The following is a 27,448-nucleotide window of genomic DNA, read 5'->3' on the forward strand; positions in this document are numbered from 1 at the left end:
AGTTTTATACGTTTAAATGCTCTTGCCAAACGATAATTAATCATTCCCCCATACAATGGAAAGTGAGATTCAACCGTTGCTTCATTAAAAGTGACGTTATCGTCAAGGGATATCAATCTCAAAGCCAGTTTGTCTTCTGGTTTATGTAGTAAATCATAATACGTAAATTCTGTGACGCTATCTTTTGTTTTTTTCATTAAATTAATTTCTTTCAAACATTTTTTACGTATTTTCTTAAATTCTTTGCCGTTGACTGCCTCAATATTTTTGTCACAAACTTCAAAATCAGCAACGATCAGTTTAACAATATGGTATTTTACAATTAACATACTACTGTCGTAATACTGATCAAACATATTATAATATTCTGGTATATAATCATGCTCATAAGGATAATCAATTACCAATTTTCCATTCTTATCCATTAAATTCACATCACAACCGGCTTCCAGTACAAGTTTAGCATAAGATTCACTCATGGGTAGAGACATTATTACATGAAGATAAGATTGCCCCATCGAATTTGTATGGTTGATATTGATTGCGGGATGATTTAGAAAAATTTTGACAACTTTTTCATTAAATTCTCTTTTAAAAGCGCTTTCTAAAGGTGTTTCAAATGGTGTATTGAAAAAACCAGCTTTATTAACGTCACAGCCATATTTATTGACAAGTAAATCCAATACTTCAGCACTACCGTAATATGCTGCAACGTTTAATACTGGTCGAGGATATTCAAAATTATCAATGTCAATGGAAGCACCGCGACTGATAAGAAACTCAACAATCTCACACGAATTACATAAAACAGCTTGTTGTAATAGCGTATATGATGAATGTGATCCTTTTGCTTTTAGCAAATTTAAACTTTGACTAGCATTCATCCTCGAGTCGATTAATTTCACAACGTATTTCAGTTTTTTAAATTTAATAGCATATGTCATAATGTGGTCAAAATTTTCTGTTGTCATTGAAATATTGGCGTTATTTTTAATAAGATAATCAAAAAACTCTTCGTCATCGAAATAAAACGCAAGGTAAAGAATCGTAATTTCGTAATCATGTTCACTTTCCTGCTGAAGACCATTGCCATAATTGATAAGTTCGTTACTAATTTCGTGAAGTAAGTTATGATATTTACTGCTTATTTTGACTTTGGTATCAACTGACAATTTTCCATTCATTATTTTACGACGCACATCACCATATTTCATGTTATCAAAAATTTCCATAGTTTTGAATACATCTTTATTTATTTCTGCCATTATTGTAAAATCTTCCTCAGTTTGTATTGAATTCACTTGAGTAATTACTGTGAAGTTTTATTAATTAATAACCGTTAAAAAATACTTTTAAGACGTACAAAATAATACAGCAATGATTGCGGTGGTCGAATGATAATAACTGTACGGTGAATATTTCCTTCTATATATATCCGGTATCATTCTTTTGACTTGATTATGAACATAGGTGGCGATAGAATAGATTTTTCACCAGAGTTGACCTGCTATCTAATGAACTGACCAATCAAATATTAAAACTTGATTTGATTATTGATTTCCAAGATATATCAACAAAGCACAACAAAGAAGTTAGGAAACAAAGGTGATGAATTGATTCATAAATGATGTATTTTGACATGATCCTGAAGTTAGTAGGCAATTAAAAATTTTCGGTTTTTTTTTTTTTCAACGAATCAATTACTAAAATACTAAAAATATGCACGAATAGAAAATTTAAAAAATTATTAGTGTAATTTTTTAAATTATTTTTTTTTTATAATTTATTATTTTGAAAAAGATCCAAAAATTATTAGACGTCGGCTAACTTCAGTATCATGTTTTTACACGTTAATGTCTTCTTTGAATAATCAAATAATTTTACTCAATAGTAAGTAAATATTGATACAGACGTATTGTCATAAATTTTTACTACTTAAGCTCTTATTTACCCTTATGTTTCCAATGCTGCCACTCATTACTACATTGTCATTTAAATTTATTAATAGTAAATTTGCTTAAGGTATTTGTCTTGCTATTTATATAGAATGTGCTATTGCCCACTCTCTCTTTTGCTACTGCTTACTCTTTCACTCAATATCGCTTACTTGCTTTGCTCATTTCGAAAATGTGAGACAGATATCGTTGAATATTGATAACTTTGTTATCAGAAACAAAATTATTTGTTGTTTTGTTTATTTTATAAATATTTTTCTTACAATCTATTCATTTTTGGAAAGATTCTACCGATAACTACATGAAACATACGGAAAAATATGACTTTTTTTTTAAGTTTATCCAACTTACTACATTTTAACAGTGTACACTTTGATTATCGACATCTTGCTTCACAATCGATCGAAAATTCCGACTTTATAAAATTACATTCAGGACATCCATCTAAATATCATAATTCAATTTCATTGAATTCTACCAATGAAGCCTATAGCACAACAACTACCTTAATACTCTGTTTTTTGCTTAACAATATTTTTAATAATTTATTGTCAGCATTAAATATATTTAATTTCATTACTTCAATAATGAAAACTCGCTTTTATATAAATATTAACGTTATGGTTATACATGAAAAAAAAAAAAAATTGAATACTGAATATCAATACAGAGTAACCACAAGTTGAGCTTGACATTGATATGTAATTAGTATTTCTTGAGATTTACTATTATTACTACCGATTATTTTAGAAAAAATTTTATACTGATCAGTAAAAGCTAATTATTTTATGATATAAATAAAACAAATAAGTGATACTTAATGAGATGAAAACCTGCGTCCCCAGATTTCCAATTCTAATTTCAGAAGTTTTAGTTTTGATATTTACTATTTATTGATAATTTATGGCTCTAGTTAAAAATCAGTACGTACACAAACTAATGTAAGTTTGAGGCATACTAAAAAATATTCATATTTTAAGTATAATTTTTTTCGTGTACAGATACAACAATTTTCCTTGACAGTGAAAAACTATCAACAAAAAGTTACAAAAAGTTATTATTGAAAAAGAAAAGTTAACAGGTTTACTCTTTCCAAAAGAATAATAATCACAACAATTATTAAGTAATCGAAAATAGTGACATTAAAAAAGTTAGAGCTCCTAACAAAAAGGACCATCCATTTGATTTTGCGATTTTAAGAATAAGCACCCATGCGCATTACCAATCCTGACATCAACGTCACTGAAAAAACCTTAGAAGATTGTGGAAGTTAAAAGATGTAGAAGAGTGACTAAAGTAATTGATCATAGAGTAGATCCTAATAAAAAATACCGTGATGATTATTGGTGTTGATGATTTTCTTCTAATATAATATTACATATTATACAATGTTCCGTATATCCTCAATGTATTGTTTATAGTATATTGCTTTTTTACATGCGATGGTGCAAATATAAATGCTCCTCACGCAGAATGATACTCACCTCTTGACTATATTACTAAAAAAACTCTATATCAAAGTTATTACACAACTTATTGTAATCTATAAGAAAATGTAAATATTATATATGCACTTTACAGATTGCTGCGAAAAGATTAAAAATGGTTTTCAAAATGAATTTGTAAGAAAAATCTTGAATACTTGAATACTTTGTAACATAATTCTTGAATACCAAATTTTTACTGTTTCTTCACGAAGAAAAAGTTATTGTAACAATTACTATATATTATGTGAATGGTTTCCATAACGTACAGTAGCCGGTTTTTTCGAAGTATCGATTATAGAAACGGCTCCCATACAAATTATGGTAACCATTCCTATTTACAGAGTTTTCATTCTTATACGATATGGGAATATTTTCTATACCATTATGGTAATACCTCCTATGTAATTATAGTAATTATTCCCATCTATTATGATAATGATTACTATAATATAATTAATTTCTAAATATTATGGTAACTATTACCATGGTATTATGTTAACTGTTACCATAATTTAGTCATCACACGAAGAAAAATGGAGACAAAAAATGTATGAATTTTTATTATGCTGTCGACGAAACAAGAAGATAAATCGTCAAAAAATTATTATGCTGCACTATAATTATTTTGAGCTCGTTACAATTTTTTTTTCTACTATAAATCCTAACTTAGACAAATAATATTAATCACAATTTTTAATAACTTTTAAGTGTATAATATTTTTTGTAGTATAATATAATAATTTTTTGGCAACTCAACTTCTTGTTTCAAGTTTCGTCGACAGCATAATAAAAATTCATAGATTTCTTAAGTCCATTTTTCTCCGTGCATACGATATAGAAGCTATTACCCTAATTACAGGATTTATTCCCACAGTTATGGAGACTTTTTCTAGAAATTATGGGCGTATATCCTATAATTTCTAATAATTATCACTATAATATTATGAGCTGATATTTCATAAACGTACTAGGAGCAGTTACTATAATTTTCTTTCCACGTAGTAACAATTTTTTATTACTACCAAAAAAGTAGAACTAAGCCCTATACTTACACTACCGCTCGAAAGTATTTGGCCTCTCAGAAAAAAGTATTTTGTAACAGCAGTTTGAATAAATCAAACGACTTCATAGTAATTTTAATTATTTATTAGTAAATTATCAGACGTAATAACAATACGTATTTTGTGGTGAGATACAAACAATGAAACCTATGATAAAATTGTTTTAATAAATGTATTGTTTGAAATATAATAAAAATTGCAGGTGGCTAAATACTTTCAAGCGGTAGTGTAGTTTAGCATATGGTTGTACATATTGGGCAAATAAGCAACTTAAAATTAATTCTTATTGATCCGGATTTATTAAATTTGTTTGCCAAGTTTCAGTACTCATTAAAGAAACTTCCATAGATCCCTCTGAGTTAAACTTTAATAAATCTATAATTAATTAGTAATCGAACGTTTTCGTGTGTTTATATTTTACTATGTAACGTTTCAATAACAGAAAATTTACAAAAAAAATTAATTTCTATTTTAATATCGTAAACAAAATTAAATTGAGCTACAGCTGCTCAGGCATTAAAGTACTAATGGAATTAAAGAATAATCAAATCAATACATATTAATTTTTCTTTAAAAGCACCGCAGTATCAGTAAACAATAATAATAATAATAATATTATTAATAATAATAATAATAATAATAATAATAATAATAATAATAATAATAATAATAATAATAATAATAATAATAATAATAATAATAATAATAATAATAATAATAATAATAATAATAATAATAATAATAATAATAATAATATACATAAAGAGATTTAATACTGATTGGTAATTGCTAATTATCACTTACCAATCAACTTATTTAACCACATATTCAATCTTCCAATAATAATACAAGAAGAAATAAAAAAGGAAATTAAATTTAACCCTTCGAATATTTACAAAGCCATTTAAATAATATTATATAATAATGAATAATGTCATAACTTAGTATCCTAAACGTTATTGAAAATTACTTTTATTTTTAGAACTTTGAGTTCTATATCAAGATAATTTCAGCTCACAAAATATATCCTTAAATTAAACGTGAAACAGATTAAATTATATGTAATAATAATAACTTATGTAACATTCTATTTACATCATTTTCCGTACATAATTATAACATTATCGTTAGTTATGTTTCACAAATTATTTATTATAATTAAAGAAAACAGGACTAGAGTAAATCGACCAATATATGGATTTATTTACTTAAAAATTAATTAGGATCTTGGAAAAAAATTATAATAACAGAGTGAATAATAATAATATTCCCAGTAAATGGAAGTACATTTTCCGATCATATAATCTGTAGTTAAAAATGATCCAATTATTGTTTTTAAAATAAAATTAATTCATTTAACTTAAACTTAAAAATTATAAACCAACTTTTTTTAATGATTAAAAAAAAAATACAATTAATAACTGAGCCAATAAAAAAATATAATGTCTAGTATTTTAAATTTTAAAAATCATTCATCACAAGTAACATTGTAGACATCGATCAAAAGTAAATTAATTACAAACTAACAATATATTTATCTATGTATATATTTACCATTGATCTATGTACGACCTTTAAAGGTATTTTATGTAACTCATGCCGAAGAATACGCCGCTAATTGGTTAAAGCCAGCCCCATAAAATTTTATATTAAAATACAATCCTTTCTGATTGGTTAAACGAGTGGTTTAACATGTATTAACACACTGAATTTTAGTAAAATGGGTGGACTATATCCCTACACAATAATTTAAGCCAATAATTATGACCTTTCACTCTTATGACGTTACTTTGAATTTATCTGCCTTATTAACATGACCAAAATCCCTAGACTGCACATGCACATTTAATTAATCAGCCCACGCATGTGTAGATTAATGCAACGTCAGCTGAATGTTATAACCTTATATGTCTTTTAATTGGTAGGACACCAAAGATGACTTTTTTTACAGAGTTCAGTTTTTGTAAGTGAATAGTACTAAACAAAGTACCGAATTTCATGAAGTATAAATCTTTTTTAATAATAATAAAGTTAATTATTTTCATCATAACTCTGACTGCATGACACTGGCCTTAGACATTTAACGGCGTTTTTCTTCATGCCTTCATTGTATATACTATTTTATGAAGTCCTCCCAGAGAATGAGTCGCTGTCGGTTTTTACCCCCACTGTTAAAAAACAAGTATAATCTCACGCCGTTAAACACATTAATGTTAATGTTAATCTACTGTTAATTAACACTACAAACCGAAAACTCACGTCAATTCTCGATGGCGACTTAGTTTCTGGGACGTCTTTACATCTAGTGAAATCAAATCTAATACCGATTCCACATGATGTATTAGATACTATTATGGTTCGAAGGTGGAAAGATCTGCAGATTAACGATTCTATTAATATTAGTATTTTTGTTTGATATGATATTAATTAAAAATTAAAACTTAGAATAGAAATTTCTATAGAAGCATTTTCTACTATTATCTCACCCAAATAAGAACTTATTTTTATTGTGTATCTATCAAAGTAACATTTACACCGTTGGTATTGTGATCATTCTAATTCACACAGCCAAAAATTTAACACCGTGTCAGCGTAACTTTCACACCGGCAGTGTTGAAAATTTGCACACCAAATCATTTACACCACACCGCGGACTGAATTTTTTACAGTTAACCAGTAGACACCCTGATTTAACATTCTTATAAATTCTTATAAAATTTATTTTAATCTGAAATCAGCTTCAAAAATACGGTACTTTGTATCAGAATTCAAAAGATACCTTCAGTTAAATTTATCAAAATATTTTACCCCCGATTATTGGGGCTCAGTCATTTATTGGTCGAGTTACCCTGTCCTTTATTTATTTTGTTTTTCAACAGGAAAGACATTATTTTAATCATTTAAACTTTGAGCATATTTTTTTATTAAATCATCTTTTAAAAAATTGAACAATTTAATTATAAAATATGATTCAAGAGCATACAAAAATATATTTAATATTTTATCTGAATAAAATATATAATATATATTAAAGACATTGTTTTAAAAATTATGTGACTAATAAAAAGGCGAATACTCGAAGGGTTGACAAACATTGATAATTTAAAAATAATACGGCATTAACATTCAATCGAGTCTAATCAATACGTTATTTATTATTAAATAAATAAATGCTAATAGTCACCTGGTATTTATTATTACTATATATGTATATATTCGTTCGTTGGTTTATTACCGTAAAATTACGTAATTATTTTAAAAAATATATATGCTATCACGTGACGTTTGAAGTTAGTTGAGAGTATTTCATATTATTATTACAAGTGATCTTGATGTCTAGGACTATATTGAGGTGACCACGCTGGAGTAGTCGTCTGATTGAAATTAACGGATATCGTCACTGGATGAAGTACAACATCAGGTCCTGTATCTGCTACATAAGACATGTGTGGTCTAATGAAGCCAGAATCAACTGTCAGTGGAATATAAAATGATCCAGCTTCATGTAAAGCAAATATTGGTACGCCGTGTGACTTTTCTGAAGTGGGTAATGGGCTCGATTTTATTCGTTCTGCTGAAAATCGTTGTTTTATCGAACTCTTAAATTTATAATTTGACGGCCTGGGAACTGATGAAGATGCGGTATTTGAATGTGTACTGTGATTACTGTCATCACTGACCATTGTAGGAGGTGGAATAATAGCTTGAGGACGCTCTGAATCGCTGAATGAACTAACTCCCGAACTTGAGCCACGATCTGAATGATTGTTTGGTGGACTAAGTGTTGGAATACTTGTATGAACGAAATTCGGAACACTTGTATCATTCAACGTTGGCATTTCTGGATGAGGAAATCCTAATCTATCACCTGTAATATTTTATCAACATTAATAATCACATTTATAAATAAATAAAAAAACATTCAACACTTAAATGACACGTGTCAGTGAAATTAAATATACGTCAAACAGTAACATTTTGACCTCAGCACGAAAAAATTACCAATAGAGTAGAAGTACCGTTTTTGGCCACTTAAAAATTTTGAATAAAATAATTTGTAAAATATGCATCAACGTAATTAATTTTTTTAAATGTGTTTGAAGATATTTTTATCACACTATTGCGATGAAATTTTTTTAAAATACGTTTTCATTATTTAAAATAAAGTATTAAATGTCCAAAAATGGAGCAGTGACCACAAATGGTACTTCTATCCTACCCCAAGAGTGTTTAGCATTTCTTTTTGAATAAATTCTGAAACATATTTTTCACTTTTACAAACAAGCCTCAACCTTAATCATATTGGGTGTTTCGGATTTTCATAGAAAGAAAAAAAAGCAGGAAAACTATTTTTTTGTTATTCAAATGCGCGCAATTTTTTAAAAATTCAAATATTAAAAAAAAAGAATTAGTTTTACACCAAAGATTCACTACTTTAAGATAGACTGTAAAAAAAGCGGTGTTCAAATTAAATAAAACCGGTGTAGGCGGTGTAATTTGACGGTGTTAAATAGGTGTAAAAAAAAATTCCACGTATAGAAATTAGAAAAAGAAAATGTCTTGCATATAAAAAAAATTTAATGAATATTATCTAAAGGAAATTTCAATTTTGCTATGTGCTTAGGTACTTCAATAATTATTTATGTTATACGTAATTTACTTGAAAATTACACAATTGTACGCCTACGATTTCAATCACCAATAATTTAATTAATTAATAAAAACACTGTGTTAACTGTAAAAATTTCCATAACGTAAAATATTTTCAACACCGAAAAATATTTTAACACTGAGAAATTTTTTTAACACCGGTGAAAAATATTTACACTGGCGATGATTTTACTTTAACACTTCTTTCGGTGTTGAAATTTAACACCGAAAAATTTAACACTTACCCTGGTTTTTTTTTTACAGTGTATACTATTATTTGAATTAGTGGCATACTTCTAATTAGTAAATAGTGAATAGTCATTATTTTCACTATTTCAAATTTAAGAGAAGAGAAAGAAAAAAAGCGGTAAAAAATTTCTTTTTACTTAAATACGCGCCATTTTTTTTAAATTCCAATATTTAAAGCAAAGAATTAGAATTTGGCACCAAAGATTGACTACTTCAAGATAGTTTAGGTTCCATAAATGGGTTTACCAAAAAAGATCCTTATTTTAAAGTATCAATTGTTAATCGATGATAGACATCATGGCTAGTCCATTTCTATAGGTTACATTTAAAAAAAACGAAAATGGTCTGAGGTCAAAACTGCACACGGTGTCATTTAAGAGTTGATGTATTTAAATATAAATATTTACTTGTAGCAACGATTTTTTCACAGTGCTGTTGCAAATGATTAATTAATTGTACGCAGAGGGAGTCTCGTGCAAAAAAACCTTCTCCCTCAACAAGAAAATGTACTGTCTCACTGAGACACTCTTGAAAGCCCATTCTGTAATGTTCAGCAGCTATTGATCCAGATGCTGAATGTGAAACACTATCAACACTATCTTCTGGGTGATTATGAATAGTCGTTACCGAAGGATGTTTTGTGTCTATAAAATAAAATAAAATAAATATAAATATATTTAAATTTAAATTCATATAAATGAATTATTTAAATTTACCTTGATGAGCTCCTTGAAGAAACTTCATATGCCGAATAGCCATTTCGATAATTTCAGTTTTTTCAACTCTTCCTCGGCCTTTTTTCAAGTACTCAGTTGGTATAAGTCGACTAAGATCAGCTAGGCAATTATTCATACGATCTCTTCTTCGTTTCTCGATAATTCTATGTGACATTGGATCTTGCTGTAACATAATTAAAAAAAAAAATTATTTATTTATTAAATTATTGAATTAAAATTTATAATTTTCATTGTATTAAATATATTTTATAAATACAATACAAATAAAGTAATGATTCTGATTATAAATTATATTGTTATTCATTTCGCAAAAAAGGTCGCATGCCATCGACGTCATCGGAAATGCCAGTCATTTAATTTTTTTTTAAATCGAAACATAATTATCAATGACAATGATCTTAAATAAATTTTCCTAAAATATATAACCGTACTATGAAATTTTTCATAAGGGTAATAATTTATATATTTTAACATAATTTATTATATTTTCACATAGAAATTACCTCTTTATTTAAACAACGTCTTTTCCGGCTTAACGGGGACGAATTTAGCGCTTCGTCTTGATTCGCCGGCGTGTAATACTGCATTTTTAAAATATTTTCCATACTATGTGTTACCATTTTTATACATTTAATGATTAATATTTAAATAAATTAGCAACTAATTAAATTTAATTCTACACGATCACAAATAAAATTTTACTGTCTTTATTTTGTTTTATAAAAATCTATACAATCAAAGGTGTGCGGGGGTGTGTGTTATTGTGAATAAAAATTGAGATAATGGCTATTGTATGCTATTATAAATTATTGCGAAAACCCATCAAAATGAAATTTCAATAATATTATTTAATTTCATTTTGTTCCACCTTTGACGAGTTATCAAGTCAGACTGAAGCAACTGCTACCAAGTTACGTCGTTCTGAATGATTGGATAGCTAAGAGTGGTGCTCAACCTTACTCAACAGTTAATGCATTTCTTTAGTGGGCCAAGCAGAATCGTCTTCTTTATACCCCCTCCCCCTTATGTTGGTGTAAATTATATCATCTAATCACGTGTATACGTCTCTCAATAACAAAACAACACGTGAGGATCCAAGTACATAAGGAAATTTATTTTTGATTATTTTAAATTGTAAATATCATAAATGTATATAAATATATTCGTATTTAAATTTAATTTATTGTAATATTATAAATAAATGTTATGTTATTGAAACTTTTGTGACCCGTTTATTTGCAAAACTTATTTTTTTTTTTTGGTGATAAAAAATAAAATGACCCGAAAAAAAAACATAAAGTTGATAAGATGAAAGTTCAAAATAACTGAGTAATTTATAAGTCGGTTTAAACTAGAAATATATAATATAAATAAAATAAATAATTTATAGAGTTTGCGAGTAAATAAATAAATTATTTAATTTTTTGTTTTAATTGCAAATTTTGAAAAAATTTAATTTTAAGTAATTATCCAAATATACATTTTTTAATTATGGTTTGTATACATCACGTTTGCGAGTTGTGTCAATGAATTTAAAACAACGTAAGTATATAAACACGACGTGTTGAAAACGATGTATGTAATGTTTGACAAGTTAGAAGAACACAGATGTAGATATTGATGCAACAGGTGCTTTAAAGGGGTCAAAGTTTAATGAGTAATGAGCAGATATGAATATACCCAATGTACATATACTAGTTATAAATAAACTTTAATGAAAAAGTTTTATTGGGATTACCACTGCGGAATAAAAATAAATAATAAATTTATGTTCGGAGAAAAATTAAGAAATCACGTTTTTTTATATTTATTCCACGAGTGGCACGTGATACAGCTCATAAGAGTGATTAAAAAAAAAAAACTAATGTTATCAAGGAGAAGCAGCAATCCGGGTCGAATGATATCAAATAAACCGGATAAATCTAGTATATTTGAACTATGTGCTTGGTATAAATATTCTCATTATGGTCCGGTTATCTCTGCAAATGACAGTGGAGGTCCCCTGCATGTTTTTCAAACGATAACTGAGATTTACTGGATCTTGCATACGGTCTGACAACAAGACTTCTTCTTTCTTTTTCTCGCTATCTTGACTGCTATACGTGATTCTTAGGTTACTAGAGGTGATCGGCCTCATCATAAAAATCAATAAATTTTTTGTTTATAATTATGAGTTAATAAATTTTATTTTATAGATAAATTGATTATGCAAAATAAATTTTAATAACTATTCATTTTTATTTTTTTGCTGATTACATTCAGAGTTAGCGATTTTTGAGTAAACATCATAGCTAAAGTAATAAAAACAATAATTATAATTATTATTATATTTGAGATTCTAACATTTACTGTAAATATTAATTGGGAAAAAAAATTTTTTGGAAAAATTTGAATATCTTTTTTATGATGAATTTATGCAAAGATTTAATTTTTTGGTATTTAAAATAATTTACAAAAATATAGTAGGGGAGGGGGGGGGGGGTACCTCGAAATTTAAAAAAAAAACTTCTTTTTAAAATGTTTTTTAAACATTCCAAACTCACTTTTGTAAATATAATTGAGCATGATTTTGAAGTTTTTTGTTAAACTTTTTCAAAAATCGAGTGTCAGACGAAAAATGTTAATTCCCAGTTGAAAAATTTTCATTTTTACTTCGACTGTAAAAACTTTAAAAATATACGTAATCTCTCAAAAAGTTCAAAGACACTATAAAATATATAATTTTATAAGCTATTTAGAGTTGTAACTTCTCTTATTTATCAATCAAACTTTTATTTTTGAGCTCTTTGAGATTTTAATGATTTACTTTGATAAGAATCATTATTCAAATCAATTGATTGATTCCAAAGATATATTATGAACACGACAAAAAGTATTTCATTCATACAAATGTCAATTTGGACATAATCATAAATTTCTATACAAATTTCGTTAGACCTCGAAAATTTCGGCATTAGATTTAAAAAAACTTAGATCAAAAGAACTATTGCCTAGAAACAATACTGGTAAACTTTTGTAAATATGTGATCCGTCAAAGGTATCAAAATTTTAATAATTATTAATTATCCACGAAAATTACAGTAAATATGTAAATTCATTCATGACGGACTTAGAAAACTATTGCAGAAACTTATTGTATTTTATTTTTGATGTTGTCATGATTTTAATATATGGAAAAAGACTTGAACCGTCGAAAATTTGTTAATTGGAGAAATCTATTTTATTTAACTGCCATCATTATTTGGGTTATTGATATATTACTTGAAAATGTATAATTAATGATATAACATTTTCATTGTTAGAATTATAAGTAGTGCCACCACATATAGATAATAATGAAACGGTGACATCAAACCGAAATATGCCATGCCTGATAATACGGCAAAGAAAATTAAATGCAACATTGTAAGGAAATTATTGTAGCAAAATGAAAAAGATAGATAAAAGGTATAAATTTAAAATTATGAAACAATATTTTGGCTGTATTGTTTCATAGCACTAGATGCGAAGAAATTCAACTTATGCATTCTGTTGTGAGAATCTAATGCGAGAATTTTTTATATTTTTCGGCCACCTAGCGGAGACTTTGATACTGAACTTATAATTTTTATTTTCTGTACAGTCTAACAAATACAGACGCCCTAACTAATCGAATTGCTATAAAGCTAAGAGATTTATTTTTATTATTAATATTTTAAAGATATAATAATTAATTAATATAAGCTACTAAAACAATATTTTAACTATAACGTAATTTAATGGAATATATTAAAGAATATTTATTCATCGTTTTATTTATTATCAAAAATTATAATTTGGACTTTCTGAAATATACGAAAATTGGCCAAAAGTTAGCTATTAAAAATATATTTTTTATATGTATTTATAATATGTTTTTTTTATACAAAAAATATATATTTTATATAATTTAACATGTATTTTTTTAAAACACTAGAATTTCGAAAATTATATAGAAAAAAAAAGTACAGAAGTCGATAAAATTACAAATAATTTTTTGATCAGTCGATATTTGATAAGATATCTTTGTATTCATGACTTTAATGATATAACAGCGGGAATAATTATGAATAACAAAAGAAAAATATAAGTAGCATTTAGAAAATACACATTGAAATAATAAGTTCCACATGGGATTATATAATTGATATTGTTACAGTTGCTCCCAAAATATTGGAAAAATTTCCAGGTTTCAATTAAATTACATTTTGTATATTTATCCAAGAATATAAAAAAAAAACAGCACACAATAATTTTTATAAAAATATACAATTTTAAATCCAGTTAAAATAAGATTACTTACTCTAGAAACTTTTTTTTTTGTGTAAACTTCATCATCTTCGGATGCTGTTGTAAAATTGAGATTTCCATCACAATATCCTGCACCAATTCCCATTCTATATATTTCATCTTTGCATGATCTTCCGTCCAAGCTGTTGGAAAAAAATAAAAAATTTTAACATTTGTATTAAAATATATATCCAATAGCTTCTTGCAAGCAATAATGTTTTTTTTTCGTAATTTCAATCAAATTTTGAATTTTTGAAATTGTGTAACTTAAAAATATATTTAGTATTTTTTCGTACAATGATTATCTTCATGACTCATGACGATAAATTTTATTACTCAACATTTGCAAGCATACATTATCATTTATATTTATTGGGTATAAAGTTTTTTTCCACTGAAAACAAAAAAAAGGTAATTTTTTTAATACTTTTTATTCACTTGATATATTTTATATAATTAGTTTCTATAGGTTATTGTCATAATTGATTTTTAATTAATATGAGCCTGATTAATTACAATCATAGGCCATATTAAATTAATTTTAAAAAATCTAGAAAACGGTTGACCTATGGGTTAGCCCCAAAACTTTCCGCTGTTTCCGAACTTGAAAACATTTTATATGTATGGATAAATATTAGGGTGGTCGTTAAAAATTAAATTTTCTCAGGCGCCCTATAAAAAGCTTCTTTTTAGTGAAAAAATACGTAGGGAATTTGTTTTTTTCTTTTTAAGTAAAAAGAACACGTGCCGCAGGACGATCAAAGTTCATTTTTCGATACAATCGTGGTTTTTTTTTAATATCTCATGAAATATGCAGATTAAAAGAAAAAATCATATGAACAATTTTGTAGGAAATTAAATTCTTAACAAAAAAGGCCATATTGATTTTTTTTATAAAATGTGTATTTATGAAGATATTTTAAAAAAACTTTTTTTAAATCTGATGATGAATTGAACGTTTTCAGGATTACAATTTTGAAAATAACATTTTTCTAAGTATATAGAAACTATGACAAGCATTAATGATTGATATGTTGCGAAGTTGTCTATATTTAAGAAATAACGTTATTTTTATCATTCGTAATCCTTAAAATGCTCAATTGATAAGATCTAAAAAAGTTTTTTTAAAATATCTTCATAAATACACATTTTATAAAAAAAATGAACATGACCTTTTTTGTCAAGAATTTAATTTCCTACAAAATTGTTCTTATAATTTTTTCTTTTAATCTGCATATTTCATGAGATATTAAAAAAAAACCACGATTGTATCGAAAAATGAACTTTGATCGTCCTGCGGCACGTGTTTTCTTTTTACTTAAAAAGGAAAAACCAAATTACCTACGTATTTTTTCACTAAAAAGAAGCTTTTTATCGGGCGCCTGAGAAAATTTAATTTTTAACGACCACCCTAATACATATATGTACACATTTTCGAGTTCTTTCAATTATAATTTTCCACATGCGAAGCATTTTTACTATTGTTATTTCCTTATAATGACATTAAAATTTTTTTCAACCATTCTAACAAAAAATTGATAAAAACGAAAAACTTTTCAGAAGATTAGACATTCTTGGGCTAAGAAATTATTTTATTGTAATTTTGCATTCAATTAATCGTTCGATACAAGAAATTCATTTTTGACTGAATAAAAATTATATAAGTAAATAGAATACTGGCTTGACTTAAATAATTTTGGTTTGAATGAAAAAATATTGTATTGAGATGAAAATTCGAATTAACAAGAGTCGGCTCTGTTTTCTCTATCACACTCATATGGACGAATGGTACTCTCCTTGTTGCACTTGCGTAGTGAATGGAAACTTTATCCACGTAATTGTCTTAAGCAAATGAACATTTTTTAAAAATGAAAACGTAGATTACTAGATTATATAGAGATATTTGAATAGAGCAATGAGATCCTCGTTCTTAATTTTGCGTTAAGAGTTTTCATTTGAGAGAAAAGGTTGGACAAAAATAACTATCGACCCTTAAGCACTTTGTTTACATAAAAATTAATTCATTAAGTTTAAAAATGAATAATTTATTGACCCAAGAAAGTTATTTTTTTTTAATTGTATTTCTCTAGTGTAGAATCATATTTCTAATTTTAGTTAGATAGGAAAAGTAGAAATCATTTTTTTTTTTTTACAAAATTAGGATTATATTCTCAGTAATTTTAGTTCCATTTACTGAAATTCAAGAATTTTTTAAGTGAACATGAAATAATGAAATGTCACAATAGTGCATACGATCTGTTTATAAGTAATGTTTTTGTCTCTCTTCTACTTATAGAGAAAATTTCAATTTATGTGAATGAGCAGAGTGACCAGAATTACGTGCAACCAGATTGTACTATATCCTTTTTGAATAGTGTTTCAATTTTCTTCAAATAGTCTCTACAATTATAGAGTATAAGTGATATTTTTCTTCGATCTCACTCATATATTCAAATATTAATTCTTTCATAAAATATATATGAAATGGTTTGAATTTGAAATTTTTTCTGGTCTTACCTAACATGTTTTATTTTAAACAATGTCTAGTTTTTGAAAGTTCAAGTTTAATTTTTAGATTCTATTTCTTAAAAATTTCAAGAATAAGAAATGACAATAAACGTAGTAGAATTGGATAATAAGCTTTTATCAAATTTTTAAAACAATGAACTTCGTAACTATTTCGAAATTGAAGCAGCTAAAATTAATATTCAACATAAATAACTATACTCAAAGAATTTTACGGTACTTTTTACATAAAAAATTTATAGAGAAATTACTACAGTAATAGTAGCATGAGGACAGTATGGAATTATGGTAAAAATGACCTATAACATTCCTATCAACAAAATCCAAACGGGAACCCAGTCTAGATTCTTATATGGGAGTTTCTACATGGCGTTTTCGGATAGATTCTCATATGGTTTCCTATAGGAGTATTAATTTATTCTTTTATTAATATAAACAGTTTCCTACGTGGGTTTCCTACATGAAATTCCAGATACCTAGTTTCCTATGTGAAGTTCTTACATGGACATCATGGTACCCACAGTTTTCTATATGGATTCTTACATAAATCCATACTTTCTTTTATGGATTCCTATGGGTTCCCAGACAATCCCACATGGATTTTTTTAATAGGGATAGAATTTTTTAAATGCATCAAACAGAATTTACAATGTACATTATAATTTCACAAAGCGACAATTTTATTTTACAAATTTTTATCAGTTGCATCTTAATTGATTATGCTAAATTAGAACGTTCAGTAAAATATTTATAAAAAATAAAATAAAAGCAATAACTTGAATAAACATTATAATTAAAAGAAAGCTAAGAAGCCGAATATTTCTGAACAAACTCGAATTTGGAAGATTTTTGATAAAATTACTATGCCGTGTAGTACAAAGTATCAAAAATAGTTGGAGTTTTTAAATGTAAATTCATAAGTTTTCTATGAAATTATAACATTTGCATAAAAAACTATGTTTCTTCTAAGTTTTCTATGTAAATATTAAAATAAAGTGATAGATTTTTTTGATAAGTCAGAAATATTACTTTGTGTTATAGTAAAAATAGTTATTCTATAAAGTGTATTTCAATAAAATGTTTTTATAAACTACTGAAACAAATAATATAATTCTCACGAATAATAGGCTGTCCCATGGTTGCCAAAAATTTTTTGGTTATTTTTACTAAAAAATTCTCTGCGTATACTTTGTAGAATTTTCGACATCGTTATATATCAAATAAATAAAAGTATAATATTTCAAAAGTATTAAATAATAGTAAGGAATTCTCGACAAAACTAATAGTTTGTTTAATTTATAAATCTAGAGCACAATTTTTTACTGTTTGTATGTAAAAAAAAATAGTATCAATAACGATTAGATGCGTCCTTCAATGGTCTCTCCTCCCAACATTCATCTCGTCCTCACATTCATACTTTTACTTTCACATCTTTTTAGCAATGTGAGTTATTTGCTTTTTTGCATTTAGTTTTTTACACATAAATCTTAGTATTTCTTCAATTTTGCTATAAATTTTAAAGTGATTCTGGTAAAATAATGTTTCTAACTCTTAAGCAAAACGTTTTATTGAATTTCAAAATTTAAAGTATCTACATATTTTAGAGATATGTTCAAATAAAACAAAAATATATATTTATATATATAAAATAAAATATGACAATTTATTTCAATGGAGTTCCTTCTGATAATCCATAGAAGGATATCCAATTGGTCAATTTAAAATACACGAGCATTGAAGTAAGTTGCGCGAAACATGTCTTATTAGCAAAAGTGTGATAATATCCACGTGTTTCAGCTTACTTATATGTTAAAATGAAAACTCAGTTGACTCATAGTTAATTCACGTGTATGCCAACGTGTACACCGTGTAACAAATGCAGTACATATCACATGTAAAATTTTTATAAATTTCTTTTATTAAAAAAATCTTTGACTGGTTTTTAAATCTTTATTTAAAATCATAGTAACTACTTTTCATCCTACAATTCATTAATACCTTTTATTATACAAAGAATGATAATAATAATTTCATCCATGTCCCTGAATGTATACATCATTATTATTATAAGCTAAACGCTGTCTGATGAATTTATTTGATGTAATCGCTTCATTGAAAATAAGAGAAATTTATAAAAATTCAAATAATGATCATTTCAAATCATTTTTTATATTCTTCATGTATTAAAGCTGCCTAAAATAAATTCAACAATAATTTAGTGTTCTTTTTTGGAAGGCTATAAATTAAAAGACTCAGTAGCCGACCAGGAACCAGTACTCGATCACTGCATGTATTTATGATAGAAATATATATATCTAAATATAGATATACAAGTACATGGAGTGATCGGGTACCGGTTCCTGATCGGATACTAGGTCTTTTACTTTACATAGTTATTATTTTTTAATGAATTATTATTTTCATCAAGTAGAAAATATTTATTTAAAAGTTATATTCGTAAGCTAAACATTAAAAATAAGAACAATTTCATGATATTGCTAACGTAACAAATGACCGCGTGGCAACCAACGTGACTTAGAAAATATAAACGAGACTTGCACATAATTCCCGTTCATAACCTACACTGTTTACTCATGCATATCTTTCATTTTAAACTACACCTCATAATATAAATATATACATATATATACGTAGATTATGGTCGTCTAACTTTTACGCACATAATCTACTAATGGATCTAAGTTTTTATTTATTGTAACTGAAATACAGCTTATAAAATTACTATTATTTTTTTATCATTTTATGAGATGATTGACGGGCATTTGATGAAAAAAAAAAATGAATTTTAACGTGAAACATAATTAATAAACAGTAACCAAACAAAAAAGTAATAATAGTGGACTAAAAATAAAAAAACTAATATCTATATTTTATGGAAATTACGTGAGTTTTATATATCTTATCTAATTATGCGTGTGAAGTAATATCTACTGCTGAGTTCAGTACTCTTTGATAGTTCAGACCTCTGTTAAAATATATATAACAATTTTTATTTTAACGATTCAAATTTACAAATATAAGCTTTTATAATTTAATTATTTAATCCATAAACTGACTGTATAACTTTGATTTTCTCATTTTGATGATTGTAAGTACAACTTAAACAAGTTTTATTGGAAATATTTTTTAGGAAAATGTATTCACAGCAATGTTCTCGAGCTCCTTGAACTCGAAAACAGCGGGAAGTTTTAGGGCTGATCCGCAGGCTCAACCGATAGACAGATTTTTTTTAATAGAATTAATAATTATTGGATGATAACTTCTGCAATAAATTTCGTAACAGTTACTATCAGGATAGTAACAGTTACCATCAGGATGATAACAATTACTATCAGGATGGTAATAATTACCATGATACCATCAGAATGATAATATTTACTTCTGCAATAAATTTCGTGATAGTTACTATCAGGATGGTAACAATCATAATTTCTGATGGTAACTGTTACCATCTGGATTATAAATATAACTATTTAGAATAATAATAACAATTAACTCTAGTTAACATACAGGATTGTAACAATTATTACAAATATGGTGAATATTACAATCTAGATGGTTTATACAATCATCTAGATAATATTCACTACTATCGGATTGATGGTTAAAAATTTTACCATAACTAGATAGTAATTCCTATTATTTTACTTTCTGAGTGTAGAGAATAAAGAGATATTTCAATACTGTTTTCATAGTATTTATAGTTGAAATTTAACATTCCAATATTTCGGAACTATGTCAGCCTAGTGGACAGCAAACCAGGCTTCAAACTCAAATACAAGTTCAATTTCGTCAGAAGTCAGTGTTTTTCGAAAATAAAGTTGGAAATTAAAATTATTACGTATCCCTGACATCATTTCTTTAATTCGAAAAAAAAGTTCATGTTTAATAAGATAAAGTGCTGTCTTGAATCAAGTCACTAGTAATGTAAAGTCACACCAATAGAATGATACATATTTTTGAGACATGAATATCACGCGCCGACTAAAGAATGCAAAACTTGGATCAAAATAATATAATTCTTGATGCAAGAATAAATTTTCTTCAACTGAAATTAAAATACTTAAATCAAAAATTTTCTCGTTCTTGACGTACGTAAGTATTTTCACAAATTAAGAATCCAGAATTTCTTAAAACAAGAATTCAATTTCGGAGAAAGTAAATCAATTTTACATCTTATTTTAAGTTAAATACTTAAATCAATAACTACATTCATGTAAGAATTCTATATATAAATAAACAAGATATACTATTTTTAATAAAACGTATCATTAATAGTGTAGCAAAATGACCGTCATTTTTATGTTTATTCAGATCTCAAGCAATTGACTGACAAGTTATTTAGTTAACTTTTCCGTCATTTTTTTTACAAAACAAATTCTTAGACAATATTAAATGCACAATTACTTGCAATTGTAAGTAAACTGCAAGTCGTATCACGACCGATTTATTTATTCTAAAAAATTTGTAAAAAATTTCTCTTTACTTTTATTTAGATGCGAAATGACAGTAAAAAATTTTTCGGTTAATTTTTTATAAAATAATTTTCTGGGCAAAATCAAGTTCGCGCTGGAACCACCACTAAATTCAAAAAGTGACCATTGGTCAATTTTTCGCTGGTCAATTGTCCATACTATTGTTTGACAATTTCTCTGCCTTACATCGCTAATCATTAATTATCAATAGTCAAATATTTTGCAACGATGTCACTGAACTAATAGGTAGTTAATTGTATGAAAGAGTTTATCATATATTTTTATCTAAATTTTAACCACAAACAAAATCTGCAAATATAAAATAAAGAGTTTGCCATAATGTATTCCACTATGAAAGAGTATATCCTTTTTTTTTTCATTACTTGGACAATGTTAAGTATTGTGTAAGTATAACAAGAAAAGAACCACTTGTTCACTCAAGAGCGAAAGAGATATAACAATAATACGATTATGAAAGGAATACATTAAAAAATAACATACTTCAATTAACTGATCTGAGAAATACGTAAATTTTAGTATTTGTATATTTATATATGTATATATCTGGCGGGAAAAATGAAACGAACGGTGACATGTAAATATACATACTTAACAACCAATGTCGTTCACTGTACCTAGTGATATCGTTCTTTTCCATGACGTATATAAACGCATTACTTACGTCAGAGCTCCATGAACGATGTACGACTGCTACATATATGACTATTAGATCGTACATTTTACTCGATCCCAGTCGATCAATGACAGCGCTCCAAACTAAATTTATACGGCATTAACAACTTTTAAAACAAAATACCGTAGAAAATTTGAAATTTTGATCTCTTGATCTGTTATAAAATAAAAATTAATATGTTTCTTTTAATAGAAAACTAAAAAAATATGAATTTTTTTTGACACCATAAAAAATCTTGAATTTTCAGAGTATGAATTTAAATAAATGGATACAATTTTAAGACAATAAATACTTATAGCAAATTATTTGTTAGTAATTAGAGTAATAATTCTATTGGTATTTTCACTGTTTTTTTTTTTTTTTTTATAAATGGTCATTGTGAGATTTGCGAACTTACTTTTAAATTCCAGAACAAAACTATTGAATTTCAAAATAAGCTTTGAGTATTTCAAAAAATTTCGTTAAATTCAAAATAAGTTTCAAATTTTTTTTTATTTACAATAAATTTTTACAAAAAAAATTTCGAACCTTTGTTAGAAACTAAATTGTCAATTGCGAAATCTAATTACTGTCGATGACAGAATCGTACAAAAAGAAATAACCGCAAGGTATCATATTATAAACAACTCATTTATTCAAATTTAATGTATTTATGTTAATTTTTAAATGAATATCAATTTTGTAATTTTTCCGAGAGCTAAGGTCTAGGACAGACGTGTTCTATCAAGGTTCAAGTTGTGTATTTGTATTTCAATAATCATTTATAAAACTATTATAATATTAAATACTATTAATTAATTCCTAATGTTAATGACATGTAAGATTTTTTTTTATATGATAGTAAAAGTTGTTGTAAATAAATTGCAAAATTTGAAAAAAATATAAATTTACAAATCCATTTGAATAAAGTTATTTATGCCAAAAGAGTCTTTATTTTTAAATCAATTTTTTTTTTAAATGTCAATTCTTGTACATCCGGTATCAAAGTAAGGTAAGATCGATTGAACAGTGTCAATGGCTTGCATGATACATTTGTCTTTGACAATATGTATACATAAAAGACGTGAAATCGTACACGTGATTTAGATGCAATCATTCACAATACCTATGTCTCTCTTTCTTACTTGTTTTTTTTTCTGTATGATTATTTTTGAATTTGAATAAAAAAAAGGTCATTGGCAGCCGAAATGGATGGTAGATTTCTCAAAACAAAAATTTCAATACCTCTATATACATGAACTTTAATAGTGAAAAGATAAATTCTTTAAAATCGTGAAAATTTTAAACAGTCACAGCTTCTAAAGTAATTGACCGACTTAGCCCATCTTTGAACTTAATCAAGGTAACCGCCTGTAGAATAATCCTTGAAAATTTGAGATCCGATGAGAATTGTCAGCGCTTTGCTGGCGACAAGGCCGGTTATATTACATATATATTTATTAGACTGTGCCAAATGAAATCGATATTTTTTTTTCAGTCCCATACGAAATTACGTTGATCATAAAAAAATTGGGTACTAAGTTAGGCCCTACCTCCAACACAATTACGAAACGCGCGCTCGCTTAAATATAATTTCCCATTTATAACATGGGAAAATTTTTTTTTTAAGTTTGAAATGTTATAACTCGTTTACGGATCAATAAATTGAAACGACCGTAACATCTATTTGTAGAGAATCGAATTCTCTACAAGAAATTATTTTTTTACGAAAATTTCAGTTTTCTTCCCAAATAATTAATTTGTAAAACCGGTAATTTTTGAACTGTGAGATTAAAAAATTATTGAATAGGATATTTTGATTGCAAGAAAAAGTGATCTATAAGTAACTTTCAAATGGTGAGATTTATCAAAAAATTATAAGAGACTTTTTTTGTAGAGCATTTAATTTTCTACAAATTATAAAATTTCAAATTAAAAAAAAAATTTCCCATGTTTTTTAAATGGGAAATATTATTTAAGCGAGCGCGCGTTTTTTGATTGAGTTGGAGGACTTAACTAGGTACCCAATTTTTTTCATGTTACATACAGCATAATTTTCGTATGGAAACGGAAAAAAAACTATTGATTTTATTTGACGCAGTCTAATACATAGGGGAGGGTGGGGCAGAGCGGCCCCCATGGGGCAGAGCGGCCCCCCTGAAATTTTGACCAAAAAAAAAATTTTTTTTTTTTCGACCAATTACTATAAATCCGATATGTTTGCGCATTTTTACTCCTACGCATGACATTTGGGGCAAAATGGACAAGCCCAAAATTTTGAAAAAGTGATTTTTTCATATTTTTATCGTCAAATTAAAAAAAAATTATTATAATTCCACATTTCTAGCCCTACGCATGACACCTGGGGCAAAATGGACCAGCCGAAACTTCCGAAAAAATTAATTTTTCATATTTTTCGGCCGTTTCTTTATGTAAGAGGCAAATTTGGTCACTGAAAATTTATAAAAATTAAATTTTTTTTTTTTAGTTGATAAATTTTTGAAATAAAGTAAAATTATAGAATTGATTTTTTTTTTATTAAATAACAATTAGTAATTAAGGTAATCGAGAGTGAACGATTTTTTACGCTTTAAAAAATTTTTTTCGAGTAATATAAAACCAAAAATAGTTGTCAAGAGAAAGAAATACATTTTTAATGATGAAAACAATTTGAAAAAAAAAAAACGAAAAAAAAAATTTTTTATCACTTTTTGAAGGGGGGCCGCTCTGCCCCACAAAAAAAAAAATTTTTTTCAGAATTTTGGCAAAATGTCCATAAATTTGTTCGAAATAGGACAAAAGTAAAGTGATCATATGGTTGAAAGCCACAAAAAATAATAATTGGCTTAGGGGGGCCCCTCTGCCCCACCCTTCCCTATATAAATTTTCGAACTAATGGTAGTTTTTGAACCTACTTTACTTATAATTATAGATTATGACAAAACTCTTTGAAAAATATAAATTTTCTTAATTTTTAATAAATTTGTATTCGCAATTTAGTGACAAATTTTACAAAGTTTAAGTACCGAACACTTTAATCTCCAGCATTATTTATTATTTATTGTATTGAAGGACAATTTTAAGTGAGAGTGAACCACGTGAATGGGATGACCTTGAGACTCATTTTCACTTTACCAAAAAAAAAAAAAATGTCTAGTAGTTTTGTAATCTTACTTTGTACTCAATAAAATATAAAATAAAATTTATTGATCTAATTGGTAAATATGTAGAAGTAAAGCTTTACTTTTTTTTGGTCTTAAAAAATTTTTTTTGCACCTTTCATAAGTTTTATTTTCTCGATATGTATTTGAGTTAATTACGGATTAAATAATAAAAAAACAAAAATTCAAATTAAGAGGAAAAATGACTTAGGAAAAATGACTTAGGAATAAAATACATTTTTGATAACTAAAATTAATTTATTGCAAGCTTGCAATAAAAATATTTTTTGATTAAAGAAATAGCAATTCCTTTTTAGTAATTATTTTAAATAAAAGTAGTTGCTAAAAAATTTTTTAATAAATATTTTATATTGTAATAAGTAATAAGTAATTTTGTTTTTTAAATTACTACACGAAATTATAATTTTTTCAGACAAAAAAAATTATTGCAAGTTTTGCAATAAATTAATTTCTTCGATAAGAATCAATTATTTTTATAAGAATCATTTTTTCTCTCAGTGAACTGACAAATCAAAATTTTTTCAGTCTTATGTAGATACGAAACGTAAAACACTGGAGTCCTTAAATTGATTCCCCGAGGATTTTTTTTTAATTTCAATCTTTTGTAATTAACTCAAAAATTGTCTTATTTCCTGATAATTCTTATCAATTTGAATTAACTAACCGATTGAGAAAGAAATAGTGATTGCAGAATTTTATGATACTAAAGTTAGCCGACGTTTAATAATTTTCGGATTTTTTTCAAAACGATAAATTAAAAAAAAATATATTTTAAAAAATTACACTCGGAATTTTTAAAATTTTCTATATATGCATATTTTCAGTTTTTTTTTTTAATTAAATTTAAAAAAAAAATCGAAAATTGTCAATTGTTTGCTAACTGTAAGATCATAAAATCTTAATTTTTGAGAACCACGAAAAGTGAAGCCTCACTTGCAGATTTTTATCATCTAATTAATGAGATAAATTATATAATTAAAAAATAAAATACGTTATTCACCTTTCATATTTCACCTGCATAGAATGTGCAGAACTTTCATCCCAATAATTCTGAGTATCCATCATTTTGATATTTAAATAAAATAAAAATCTTTGAGACAAAATGGATACGTATAAACACACTTTTAAGTCCAATAAAAGGATAATAGTCTTCTTAAATATTTGTATCTTCGAAAATACTCATATACAATAAGAGCGTGTCAACCACCACGTAACGAATACAATTTGTGTCAAGCTCATGTTAGCATGAGAGTTTATACGAGAATGTGACTTAACAAATCAAAGAATAAGCAATAAAAAAACAATATCTATATATATGTAATTTTTGATTACACAGTCTGAATATTCATTGATAATTTACACTCAAGTATTAATGAATTAACATTAAAATGAATTATTTAGTTATCGAATCGCTAGACAAAACTTTATTTAATTCACTTTGAATTGTTTTTGTCATTAGTTTATTTAGCTGAGCCCGTAAGTTTTCACTAGTTGATAAAATTTATCAATTTACCGGCAAATTTAAATAGTAGATCACTGTCACCACTAAAAAACCAAAATAATGTTTTATTTAAAATATTAACATGTTTATATATTTAGTTATATTATTTGTCTCTTATGAATTTAATCTTAGTCTATCTCTTTTTCTTAAATCTTATGCTTCTGTTCTCGCGTGTTACTCCTGCATCAACCACACGCCCTTCCACGTGATCATCAGTTATAAGTAGTGGGAGGAAGCCTTCAAGATTCACGATACGGCCATTGACTTTTCAAAATTCCTCACAACTCACAATTGTCAGGTGATCTGTGAATGCGTTGAGAAAAAACACTCATTATATTTACAATTACTGTAACTCTTTTATTTAATTTTTAATATTATATACACATATATATATATATATTTTTTTTTTTAAATAATTAATCTATGATCACATTAATGATAATAAAATTTGGCGAAAATAGAGCGCTACCTCTGCGCTTCGCGATCGAGGTGTGCAATATTTTGACAATTTAGTTTTTTAAAATTCAAATTAGACGATTTAATTAAACAAATAAGGGCGACCCCGATTAATTCGCTTGGCACGCGTGTCGTTGCCCGGCAGGTTGCAATACGCGTATAAAACG

At 26.6% G+C, this 27,448-nt stretch overlaps 1 protein-coding gene across 2 annotated transcripts; it reads right to left on the bottom strand.

The window, feature by feature from the left end:
* Positions 1–1,107: 1,107 nt before the first annotated feature.
* Positions 1,108–27,448, bottom strand: LOC130671331 (transcription factor cwo-like). Of its 2 annotated transcripts, XM_057475157.1 has the most exons (5): positions 26,325–27,448; positions 14,461–14,590; positions 10,119–10,302; positions 9,810–10,046; positions 1,108–8,371 (listed from the first exon to the last, which is right to left on the bottom strand). In XM_057475157.1, the coding sequence occupies exons 1-5, from the start codon at positions 26,387–26,389 to the stop codon at positions 7,821–7,823; spliced, it is 1,167 nt and encodes a 388-aa protein (XP_057331140.1). In that variant the 5' UTR covers positions 26,390–27,448; the 3' UTR covers positions 1,108–7,820. The 2 variants fall into 2 exon arrangements, with proteins under 2 accessions (XP_057331140.1, XP_057331141.1); XM_057475158.1 differs by lacking the exons at positions 14,461–14,590; positions 26,325–27,448 and adding an exon at positions 10,643–11,069.

Source organism: Microplitis mediator, chromosome 7 (genome assembly GCF_029852145.1).
Source record: "Microplitis mediator isolate UGA2020A chromosome 7, iyMicMedi2.1, whole genome shotgun sequence".
NCBI lineage: Eukaryota > Metazoa > Arthropoda > Insecta > Hymenoptera > Braconidae > Microplitis > Microplitis mediator.